This window comes from Solanum dulcamara, chromosome 8 (genome assembly GCF_947179165.1).
Source record: "Solanum dulcamara chromosome 8, daSolDulc1.2, whole genome shotgun sequence".
Classification (NCBI taxonomy): domain Eukaryota; kingdom Viridiplantae; phylum Streptophyta; class Magnoliopsida; order Solanales; family Solanaceae; genus Solanum; species Solanum dulcamara.
The window spans coordinates 72710447-72723375 of NC_077244.1; the positions used below are offsets into that span (position 1 = coordinate 72710447).

The 12929-nt window shown below is 32.4% G+C and overlaps 1 protein-coding gene across 1 annotated transcript; it reads left to right on the top strand.

Moving 5' to 3' along the window:
- The first annotated feature begins 1446 nt into the window (after nt 1–1446).
- Nucleotides 1447–2643, top strand: LOC129899333 (CASP-like protein 4D1). Its single transcript, XM_055974268.1, has 3 exons — nt 1447–1664; nt 1759–1894; nt 2138–2643. Exons 1-3 carry the CDS (start codon nt 1519–1521, stop codon nt 2375–2377), a joined length of 522 nt encoding a protein of 173 aa, XP_055830243.1. The 5' UTR covers nt 1447–1518; the 3' UTR covers nt 2378–2643.
- The last annotated feature ends 10286 nt before the right edge of the window (nt 2644–12929 follow it).

Consider the following 12929-nt stretch of genomic DNA (forward strand, 5'->3'; position numbering starts at 1 on the left):
CAATGTTTGAGCTAAAGTTACGAGATTCTACTATGTTCAAGCCTATATCAGCTCTTTCTTTATTTTTCTCTTTTTCTTTTTGGTTAAGATGATGAATATACCTTATTTGGGAAGGGGACCTTCTTTGTCTCCATCAACCTCAGCCATGATAATGTCTATCTCTTGCCAAAAGACAAATACCGAAAAGGGAAGGCAATTTCAACACCAAATATAGAATGGAATTTTGTCGAATCATCAATATTTAAATTGCTTGGAGGGGAGCCTTGGAACAATAACATTAAAGTTGTCTCCATGTAATCTATAGGTCACTTGTTCGAACCGTGGAAGTAACCATTAATGCTTACATTAGGTAAGACTGTTACGTCACACCTCTTGGGGCACGATCCTTTTTAGACCTTACGTGAGTGCATAATGCTTTGTGCACCGAGTTGTCAAATTGCTGGACAATTTTCACAAGTTTTGAAGCCTTTTGTGTTGCTTCTTGATATAGCCTAGTCTAGTTGACAGCATTTTGGAGCATATAGCGTCCAAATTTAGTAAATTCACTTGCGATGATGTATTTCTAGCATAAAACAACAAATAGATAGTGACATTTAGAAAAGGATTCATGAGTACAGGTTTATTAAACACCAGAAATGAGTTTAATATAGAAGAGGAAGAATAATATATACACATAATATTCATCAACTAAGAAAAAGAGTAATATTTGTGAGTAATGGAGAAAAATGGAAATCATTTTAGTAATGGAGAATTAGGGCGGGTTGGGTTACAACCCAATGTTATAACAACTTTAACAAAGTAATTTTTGAACGGATCAATATATAATCGTTCGACTCAAACTCATTTGAGCAGTGGATTTGTTATCTCTTGTCCAATTGAGAAGATGCATATTTTTGAATTATATCAGGACTTTATCCTTGAAGTGGTGTTATCTCTTGTCCACATGATCAATGAAAATAAATGCTATTGTTATAAACTAAACAGAATAATTGAAGAGGTTTAACATCTGAAGAAACTTGTTAATGTCAAGATAGAACACTGTTTAGGGAGATCAATACGGTTGCAGACCATCTTGCTAAATTAGCCGCAAGCAAGCAAAATGAGACCTATTATGACACCTATTAGCAACTTCCTATATATGGAGGCTAGAGGTCCTTCTATAAGGCTCAAATCAAAAAGAGAAATTTCTCAGGCAAGCGACTTGCTGTTCAAATTAAATAAAATAAATAAAAGAAGAATTATAATCTCCCAAAATCATGACATAATTGGATAGGTATACTATTTATATCAGAAAAGAACATAATTGTGAAATGATGATGGAAACTTCATTATCTATAGTACCATGACACAAACACGATGGAATTTAGACAAAAATTAATCTTGGACACGATAATTAACGACAAGAAGTATAGTTGTAGTCCAAGGTTATAAAAGGTTGCTTTCTCTACCACCTAAAAATGTGCAAGAAAGACATATATCTAGCTAAAAGAGAGAAAAAAGAATTACTACTATAATATAATGGAAACACCAAGGGCTATGTCAATCCTTGTTCTTAGACTTTTTACTATGTTGTTGTGCGCAGCTTCGGTGCCACTCATGATTACTAATAGCTTCCAACTTAGCGGAGGCGAGAAAACCAAATACAGTGATGTTAAGGGCTACAAGTTACTTTTTCTCATTTTTACTTGTTCATTATATTAAAAATATTTTTTATATTTTTTACTTATATACTATACTAAAAATAAATTATTAATATAGGTACGTCGTAGCGGCGGCAGGAATTGGATTTTTGTACTCATTGATTCAGCTGCCATTCGCAATGTATTATGCCTTTACAGGGAAGAGGGTTTTTCATGGCAGGTTCCTTGGCCTCTTGGATTTCTACGTAGATAAGGTATATATAATTAAGTAGATACAATTGAGATGGTTGCACATTCAATATGTGAATTTAGAAAATAATGTGCATTCCATCATATCAAACGACTGGAGATAGACAGTACGTGTACAAAGTCAATTTGACTTAACTGATTAAAAGTAGTTGATAAAAGGATCAAGATTAATAATCCAACTAATTGAGTGACTATATATATAACGTAACACTTTCTTTTTGAATGAAATTAATTTGTAATGCATGCAGGCGTTAAGTTTCTTCCTAGCAAGTGGAGTTGGTGTTGGTTTTGGAGTCAGTTCTGAACTCAAGCGTTACGTAAATGGATTTGTAGACACAATTGAGACAACTGGGATTGATACATTCGAAGAGTTAAGGACCAAGAGCCAAAAATTCTTCGATAGGGGTAATTTAGCAACTACTCCCCTTCTTGCTGGATTCACTACTATGGCTGTTCTCACCATTATTACTTCCTTCAGTCGCAAATGAAGAACTACACTTTTTTGGTGCAACAACTATTAAATGTAGTAAAATAAGTCGAGTCTTGTTGGTTAATTCGCTTGCGTGTGACGTTTAAATAATTTATGTGTGTTGAATTTTAAGATGCAATAATACTATGAGTGCTTACTTTGTCTCAATGAATATCAAGAGATCGATGGAAATTGACTACTCTTGCTATTAGCTATATGTTGTAACAGTGGATTCATTTGAGGTTCTTGAGTTTCTAATTAATGATGGTATGTTATTTTGTTAAATTGGGAAAATATTTGGAGAAAAACATTTGGGCCTTAATTGGTTTACATGTAAGTGCTGGACTTGGAAACTTATTTAGACCCAATTCTTCTTTATATGATGGACAAATTTAGCAATGTTATTGATAGAATGTAATTGAACCTATTTATTTACTTGGAGTTGGAGATAATGGTAGAACCAACAATTTTAACAAGGGTTTTTTAAAAAAGTTGCTAGAAGAGTGCAATTTAGAGCAAATTTTGAGCCACTTTTACCACTACTTTTAAAATTCCTATCTCAAGGAAATTCAACAATTTATATGTATGTAATTATAATTAAAAAAAATATTATATCTTTTCCCATAATTTTATCCTATTTGCACAATTAAATTTTCTGACGAAGGAGATTCAACTAAAACCTTTCGGACCAATTTGCAAGCAAGCAAAGTACAAACAAAAGTCCAGATGATAGTATATAACTTGTGTAACACAATTTGTGATAATATTGCATTCACATGTCATATCAATATGTTTAATGTTTAGGTTACTTAAAACTTGAGAGGGACATTTGGTTCTTGTGGTAATGCATCAAAGTATTATATAAGGGCTCCCCCGCTGAGCGTGTCACCTTCTTTAATTGTGCAGCTTTAGTTCCCATCAAATAATATAGAGGTTAGATGAATTGACATATTATACAATCTTATCACTCCAAATGAACGATAAATTTTTATATTCACAATAACAACATATTCCGTGTAATTTCATGATCATAACTGGGATTTGGAGACTGGAGAGGGTGGCGTATGTGTAGCCTTATCCCCTACCTAGCAGATCAAAAACATATTGCATCAAACATAATTAATTCAAAATACATTTACAATTGAACCAAACTAAATTAAATATATATTCCTATTCAAAACTAGATCTATTATTGGTGCGGATATATATAATAAAAGAAATGTAACATCCACCATTTTAAAATTTTGAATGCACCACTAAAATGGAGAAACTAAAAATAGGAAGGAAAGGACTCAAAGAAATGCTACCACGCACCCACTAGACCAATTTCCTTTAACACACTGAGGGATCCATTTGTTAGGAGTCAATTATATATGGAAGAAAAGGGGTAAACAACTTGAGGTACACGCAGGCAAACTTTAGTGTCTTAATGGAGATAAGCCAACTAATAAAAAGACAGATTGAGGCCAGCTCTAGTCAGGTCACTTAGGTAGAGTTTGTCACTTGCAAGCAATAGCTAACTACTACTAGTTTCTTTTGTCTTCCTAACTTCAATTAAAATTGTGCTTAGTTTCACACTGTCACTAAACTGTGCCTAAAACACTTCTCATTTCAAACCTAACAGGCAATGATCGATCAATATTCAAGATTAGAAATTTATGAATTTTTACAGCAATCTTATATTAATATAACAATATAATATCAAGTAGAGCATGGATGAAGTAGTCAGATACTTCTTTTTTTTCCCTGACACAACTAGGTCATCCTGGACTTGAACCACAGACCTCGCACGTGAAATAAATCATCGCACCTAAGATCCAACCAGTTGGGAGAAAATTGATTTTACGGCATAGACACTTATGATCTCCCTTCTATGCCTTGCGGTAATGATTCCTCTGACATTATGATCTTGACCACAACAACGTTATTTATAAATCAAATTATTTTGTGGATTAAAATTCATTGTCTAAAGATAATTAGATTCTTCTAGAGATATATGAAAGCTAAAATTAAGAGTTGGAAGTACAATTACTTACTAGTAGGACAGGGAGCATGGGCTGCTCTGCTTTTTCTTTATTTTTCTCCTTCTTTCTATACTCTTTTTTCTTTATCTTTTTGGTTGAAAAATGAGTTAACTTTTTCCCTGGGAGGGGGCCTTTCTAGTCTCATTGTGCCTTCATCAATTTCACCGAATTTAAATTTTTAGAACAATAAATTGAAGTGTTAGTAATTGAGTTGAAAATTCAAAGTTAATATTCATACATACTTATATATGTGGATTTCTTTATGACATATATATGAAATTTGAATCAAAGTTACTTATATTTAACCAAGTGTGTTAACACTCTAAATCCACATGTGATGGTAGCTGATCATATGTTATATATATAATACCTAAGACAAATGACAAAGTGCACGGGCAATTTATAGGTAATCTATGGTTCACATTCACTGTTCATAGTTAGGATTTAAATATGAGGATTCTAAGTTATAACTCAACCACTTATGGCCATCATCTTATGCACCAAGATTAATTTACCAAGTCTTTGACACATATGTTTGTGTGTGTCTAGAAAACGGAAGAACAAACAAAAAGTGAAACTAAAAAAGGATTTCATGAGTGATACACAAGAAAAAGTATAAAGATAACAAAAAGGGTGCAGTGTATTTATATTTATATGTATTCTTTTTAACAACCAAAAAAGCAGCTTCTTAATTAATTTGAATTGACATATGCTTTGTGAAGAAGGATCGATCTAAAGGTGAGGAATGGGGTAAAGGGCTGGCTTTCTTTTCCTTTTCCTTTTTCTATTTTAACTTAGTTTTATGAATACATCAAGATGGGGAAGCAATATAATTTAATTTGTACTCAACTTTTTAGGCCATCCGGTTGAGATGACCTAACAAATGTCAATAATAATTCTAATTTGATAATTTTACAATGGAAATATGGTTAAATTTGCTCTTTGATCTGGTAAGAAAAGAATCGATTTCACCCTCCATTATATTGTTTTTATAAATAAAAATACTCTTGCCGTTGTTAAAACGGTTTAACTCACCCATTAGGATAGGATTGGGATTGAGCGCGTAATCTCAAGTAATATTGATATTTTGATGGAATGAACGCTACAAGAATCGATTTCACCCTCCATTATATTATTTTCCTAAGTAAATATACTCTTGTCGTTATTAAAATGGTTCAACTCACCCATTAGGGTAGAATTGAGATTGAATGTGTAATTTTAAGTAATACTGATATTTTGATGAGATGAACGCCACCTGTATGCCACCTTATAATTAGTGCCCAAGCCCCAACTCATTTTATCCCTTTCCTCAACTTGTTATTTCACCATTAACATATTTTTCTCCTCCACTACCATTGCCACCGTTAACACCATCCTGACTAATAGCTACTACTATTTTAATGAGAAAAGAAAAGTTATAAGAAGCCAACAAACCCTAATGATCAATGCATGAATTGAAGAGAATTGGGGTCCAGTTAAATGTGGGAATCTTTTGTGTATTTCTTTTTAGGATTTTAAAGAGGAGATGATTTATCAAGAAACAGGCCATGTGAGTGGGGTGACTTACCTTTAAATCCAAAAAGAGAAGTTTCTTTGGGGAAAATTTCAATATAGTCAAAGCCTAAAAATAAAAACATCAGAAAGCTCCTTTACAAAAGAACCAAAACGTGCAATTATACGCTAAGGTGCAGTGAGAAAAAGAACAAACACTTGTAATCATCATCATCACTTTGAGCATCTTCATTAATTAATAAGCTCCTATTATACATTTATAGTACAATTATTTATTTTGTATTTATCCCCATGTTATCTCACACTTTTCTTTCCATGTTCACTACAGAGATTTAAATATAAAAAAATAAACACCTAAAAAAGTTATATATAATTTTAATTATATATGAAAATGTAATTTTCGATCAAAAAGGCCTCCGATAAACTCTTCAGTCCTACGTGACTTCTACCCTCATGTACCTATTAATTTTCTATAGTAGAATATGGTTGATTTATCTCTAGTATATACAGAAGTTGCTCCGTACATTTATTCTATTTAGGGCAAATTACACTCAGTGGCCATTTGGCCAAAATAATTACCAAAAAAATAGTCATTCGTTGTATAGGTATATATAGTCAGCGTATATTTTATATATAGTTAAGTTATATTCAGTTTTTCAGTGTATCATAATGTATATATAGTGTATAACTTATGTATAAGTAATATATATTGGATAGTCAGTGTATAGTCTACAATTTTATCTATTTTTTATATAAATAAAATATGATTATATTTATTGTAAACTAATTAATTTATTGTATATATTTAAAATTGTCCCAGCTATTTATTTATTGATCAATGCTCTACTAACATTTGATCTTTGTCGGAATGATCGTCTGGGGACAAGATCCGCTTTAAATATTCCGTGACGATTATTGGAAGATTGAAATCTCATTAAACTAATTATCTCTTGGTAGGTGGACGGGACGGGACACTTGATGTTTTCGCCCTGAGCGCATGCCAGGAAACTCATTTCTCTCATGATTTGATATCTGGAATAATATAAAATTGTGTCTTCTAATTTGGTTTTAACTGACATATATATACTTCAATTTTGAGTATGCACAAATAAATAGTTAAAGTTATATAAAATTAAATAAATAAACATATGCATTCTACGTGACATATACAAAACAGTTCAAATATATCTCACTTAAATTGTCATGCAAAACGCTTTTGATATATTATTTAGTAACTAGAGATAGACATGATTTAAGGAATAATCTGAACAATTAAGAAGCATTCAAGTAGCTAAAATGACTTATTGAGCTAACTATAGAGAGATCGATCTAGGAATCCTTTAAAATAGTCAAACCTCGTTAAGCCAATTAATTAGTTACATTGTCTTTTTAGCTTGTTGGTCTTTTAACTTAATTAATGTAAAATAAGAGAAATGAGGATGTATCAACAAAATTTCACAATCCCACACTAAATTCAAAACGCTGAAATGTAACATATTGCATATACTTCCGTTCATTTTTATTTGTTATATTTTAATTTGACATGTCTATTAAGAAAATAATAATTGACATGACTATTTTATCCTACTATTAATATAAAATAATTATGTTTTCTGAATAGGTTAAAAGTGAACCGAGGAGCAATTTTCACTAGAACATGAGGGTAAGTAAGGTAGATAATGCATAATTCATTTAGCAATATATAAGCCAATAATATATATTACATTGGTATCTAGGAAAATATGTCTCATTTCTCATACAGCTGTCAGCAGGTCCTTTATTATCCAAAGGGAACAGAATATATATTTGGAATTGTCTATAACCAGTTTTGCATTTGTTTTTTTATTAATAATGACTGAAATAATTGGAATTTTTTTATAAGACATCACCCAACAAAAACGACCCACTTATAAACTGTCAATAGAATAATGAACTTCACGTATGGTCACTGATTTTGTTTGTTTGTTTGCTTGTTTGTTTGATATATATTATTTGGTTGTGTCTCTAAAAGCTGCATTACAATAAGGGGTTAACTAGACACCAAGTGGTGCGGTATCTTAGATAATGTGATACATTTATTTTTAATTAGAGATTGTAAATTCTAAGTACCAAATAATTATATCAAAAGAAAATCGATAAGTAAATACAAAGAAAAACGAGGAATAAATCTTTATCCTCCCGAATTCTTCATAAATTTTTTTATATCCATCAGAAAATATATAAAACAAAGGTAATGTAAAATGAAGTAAACCAACTGCGTTAAAATTGGACAATGTGTGTGTATAAGAGAAATGAAATAAAAAAGGGTACGATTAAGGAACATAATCCACTAATTTTAAATTCTAAATTCGTCAGTCACTTTACTAACATTAGTTATAATGGGATGGTTGAGATTCCTCTCCTTTATTTAGAATTATCGAGTTCGCGTCCTTAAAAATGAAAAACATTATATTGAGAACATCGTTCCAAATAAATGGGTCCCACAATACACGAATATGTCTATCATCATCAAGCCTAGCTAGAAAAGACCAACATTTTACTAGCGAGGGATTCTTCTATGCTGTCTCGCTTTGGTGATCACAAATTGGAAAATATAATCCAAATTAAAGTCGTGTCTATTGTATATATTCCACAAAGAAAACGAATTAGGAAGGAGGCCATTGTGTTTCCTAATTTTTGTTCTTTTCTATTTGATTTGTAAACTATTGCACAGTATGGATAAATAGTTGCAAATAAAAGGATACCACATATTAATTGGGCATTTTTGAAAGTATCCATATAGACAATTCCATCAAATCACCAGTTTATTGTTCTTGTGGAACATATCCTCTCCAATTGTCTTTAACTGATTAATGCAAGTGCACTTCGATCTGTGATGTATATGTCCTTTTGTTAGGTAAGGTCTCACAACTTCCTACACTGTGCATATATGATGTAAATTCCAACTATGTATTGTATAATGTAGATCCTTTTTAATTTTTTTGAAAAGAATTAATTGAGGGTAGGATCCGAGGAGAAGGAGATTACAACGTGAAGAATTGATCGAACACTCACCAGAAAGTTTAGGTACCCAACCAACTGAGCTCAATGGCGGAGTCAGGATTTTTCCTAAGGTGTTCAAAATATGAAGAAGTAAACACACGGAGAAGTTGAAGAGGATTTAATATATATATAATAATTTTAACCATATATACATAATGTAATTTTCTGTCAAAGAAGTTTGGATGAACCATTCGACCCTACCAATATCACACGTGTATATGTATGAGAGAAGTCCAATATAATGTTGTGTATACCTTATCACAAGTAAACACATGATAGACTCAAAGATCTTGTACATGATATTAGTATCAAGAGATTCTTTCAAATCCAATTCACTCATTTGGCTCAAATTATTTTATCAATCATCAAAACATACTGAATTTAACACAATCGTAGTCAAAAGAAGGTTGGGGAAAAAATCACATGATGTTTAATTTTTCTAGACTCGGAGAAATTTTATAGAATGTAACAACTCAATTAATTCGGAAATTAAATATTATACAATACATTACGTTTTGCTTGTCTTTGATTTTCTCAGACATAAAATTTATTGGGTGACAATGAAATTATTAAGACAGAGACAAACATGGGGTCGCCATTTTTGAAACAAGTGGAAATTATGATTTCCCTGAAAATTGTAGGACTCTTTGGACTTCATACTATACATCAACATCTCTTAAAGTTTATCATTTTTTAACCGCAAAATATTTGTGTAAACTATAATTATAATTTCTTAATCAATGCAATCATTTGAATTTTGACGGTTAGGGTACCTAGATTTGAAAAAAAAAGGGTGGGGAAGATGTACTAGTAATATTTAGAATAAAACAATTAATGTCTCAATTTATAAATTGATCCATTTTTTTTATTTTAAAATACTTATTTTACTAAACAAATATCTATCATTTATTCACTATTAAAAACAGATCAAAAAACGACAGAAAAAAATGCGACGGACTACTTCGCTAAAAAACGTAATAAAATTTGAGACGCAGTCTGTCGCTTTTTAAATTTTTTTAATAAAAAGAGACGGACAAGAACTACTTAGGTATATTGAGTGCTATCATTATGACATGAAAGTGCATATAAAGAAGTTCTGTCGGAAATTAAAGAGGGAGAACAAAGACAAAAATAAAAAAATAAAAAAGATGGTAATGAAAATTGCCTAGCCACCGTCTCTACTTGTGATGAATCAAGTTGGGTTGTGGACACCGGTGCCGCATCTCATGTGACATCAAGAAAGGATTTTTCTCTTACTATACTCCTGGTTTGGAACCTTGAGTATGGGTAATGAGACAGTATCTAGTGTGGTTGGTGTTACTACAATTTGATTGGAAACTAGTATTGGAACTAAACTAGTTTTGAACAATGTAAAACATGCACTTGATATTCGTCTGCACCTAATTTTTGTTGGTGTTCTAGCTAATGAAGGATATTTTAGTACCGATGGTGGAGGAAAATGGAAACTTATTAAGAGTTCCTTGGTTGTGGCTCGTGGTAACAAACGTCGTGGTCTATACTGGACTACGGCTTCGACTTGTACCAATATGATGAATGTTATTGAAAGCGATAACTCTTTACCGTTATGGCACAATAGGCTGAGCCACATCAGTGAGAAATGGCTTAATGTTCTAGCCAAGAAGAAATTATTGTTAGATTTGCAAAGTGCTAAATTAGAAAAGTGTGAGCACTGCTTGGATGGAAAACAAAATAGAGTTTCATTTAAGTCTAACCCTCCTTCAAGAAAGACAAAGTTGTTTGAGTTGGTGCACTCTGATTTATGCGGCCCAATGAAGACAAGGATTCTAGATGGTGCACTCTACTTTGTTACTTTTATTGATGACTGCCCAAGAAAACTTTGGGTCTATGTCTTGAAGACTAAAGACCAAGTATTGGATGTCTTTAAGCAGTTTTAAGCTTCAGTTGAAATAGGAACTGAAATGTATTTGTGCTGAAAATGGTAGTAAATATTGTGGACCATTTGACAAATACTGCAAGCACCAAGGTATTAGACACCAGAAGACTCCTCCTAAGACTCCTTAGCTTAATGGGTTGGCTGAGAAGATGAACAGGACCTTGACGGAAAGAGTTAGATGTTTTCTTTCTGAAGCAACGTTGTCGAACTTCTTTTGGGGTGAAGCCTTATTGAGCGCTGCACATATTATTAACTTATCTCCTATTATTTCTTTGCAAAGTGATGTACCAAATAGATTTTGATATGACAAAGATGTTTCTTATGACCATTTGAGAGTATTTGGTTGCAAAGCTTTTGTATATGTGTCAAAAGATGAGAGGTCAAAGTTACATGCCAAGACAAGGTAGTGCATCTTTGTTGGATATGGCCTTAATGAATTTGATTACAGGCTATATTATCTAATTGAGAAGAAGCTTATGAGAAGCCATGATATCGTCTTCATAGAGAATCAAACCATTGAAGATATTGACAAAGCGCAGAAGCTAGAATCTTCAAGTTTTGATGGCGTAGTCCATCTTGATCAAATTTCTCATACAAATATGCATGATATTGATGAAATTGATGATCATGGTGATACTCAGAATCAAGTCCCAGATTAAAATATTGATATTGATAATAATAATGATGTTGTTGTTGATAATGCTCCTGCTCATGAAGTTGTGGAAGAAGCAAATAATCCACTTAGAAGATCCACAAGGTATTCATACATCTCGTTATTCACCCAATGAGTATGTACTACGTACTGACGGAGGTGAACCTGAGGTGTTATGAGGAGGCCATGAAAGACGAGCATAAGGATCAATGGATTGAAGCCATACAAGATGAGATAAAATCTTTGAATGAGAACCACACTTATGAGTTGGTGAAATTGCCTAAGGGTTTGAGAGCTTTGAAGAACAAGTGGATGTTCAAAGTTAAAATTGAAGAACACAACTTGAAGCGCAGGTATAAAGTTAGATTGGTTGTTAAGGAATTTAGTCAAAGAAAGATTATCGACTTTGTCGAAATATTTTCTCCTGTAGTGAAAATGTCCTCCATTCTTATAGTTTTTAGTTTGGTTGTTAGTCTTAATTTAGAGATTGAGCAGATGGATATGAAGATGATTTTCCTTCACGGTGGACCTAGAAGAGGAGATTTATATGAAACAACCTGAGGGCTTCAAAGTAAATGGTAAAGAAAATTTTGTGTGCAAACTCAAAAAGAGTCTCTACGGGATAAAGCAAGCTCCTAGACATTGGTATAAGAAGTTTCAATCTGTTATGGGGGAGCAAGGCTACAAGAAGACTTCTTCAAATCATTGTGTATCTATACAAAAAATATTTGACAATGATTTTATCATCCTCTTGCTATATGTGGATGATATGTTGATTATGGACAGGAATACTTTCAAGATTAACGAGTTGAAGAAAGAATTGTGTCAGTTTTTTGATATGAAAGACTTGGGTCATGCCAAGCAAATTTTGGGAATGAGAATGTCACGACCCAAAAACTGAGGTCATGATGGCACACATCTCAAAACCCAATCTGATGTGTAACCCTAAAAATAAAATTCATACAAGAATCCCAAAGGGGAAAGTGATGCCACGATTTAAATAAAAATAAAAAAAAACAATGAAGAAATTATCCCAAAATCTGGTGTCATAAGTATAAAGAGCATCTAATACAAGGTTCGAATCTGAAGATACAACATAAGTCTCTGATTAATACAAAAGACTGAAAAATAAAGATAGACTAGTGACGATCCGAATTTTGGGACCTCACCACTAATCTAAGAATACACAATCCGCTAGAATATTAACTGTCACGTGGGGTACTCCGACTAGTATCTGCATCAAAAAGGGATACAGAAGTAGGGGTGAGTACAACTCACATGTACTCAGTAGGTTTTAGCTGACTGAGTATAAGGAATTAATCAAACCTATGAAATAAACTAAGGAACGCTTCCACCTGCATACAAAAAAGTCCCACTTCGGCATCGGTGCCGCCAGTATATATATATAGTGGCACGAGTAAAGTAA

Bases quoted from the DNA above. Each gene is read 5' to 3' on its own strand.
- LOC129899333 (XM_055974268.1), top strand. From the start codon at position 1,519: ATGGAAACACCAAGGGCTATGTCAATCCTTGTTCTTAGACTTTTTACT. The intron at 1,665-1,758 runs GTTACTTTTTCT...TTATTAATATAG, and splicing joins AGTGATGTTAAGGGCTACAA to GTACGTCGTAGCGGCGGCAG. The intron at 1,895-2,137 runs GTATATATAATT...TAATGCATGCAG, and splicing joins TGGATTTCTACGTAGATAAG to GCGTTAAGTTTCTTCCTAGC.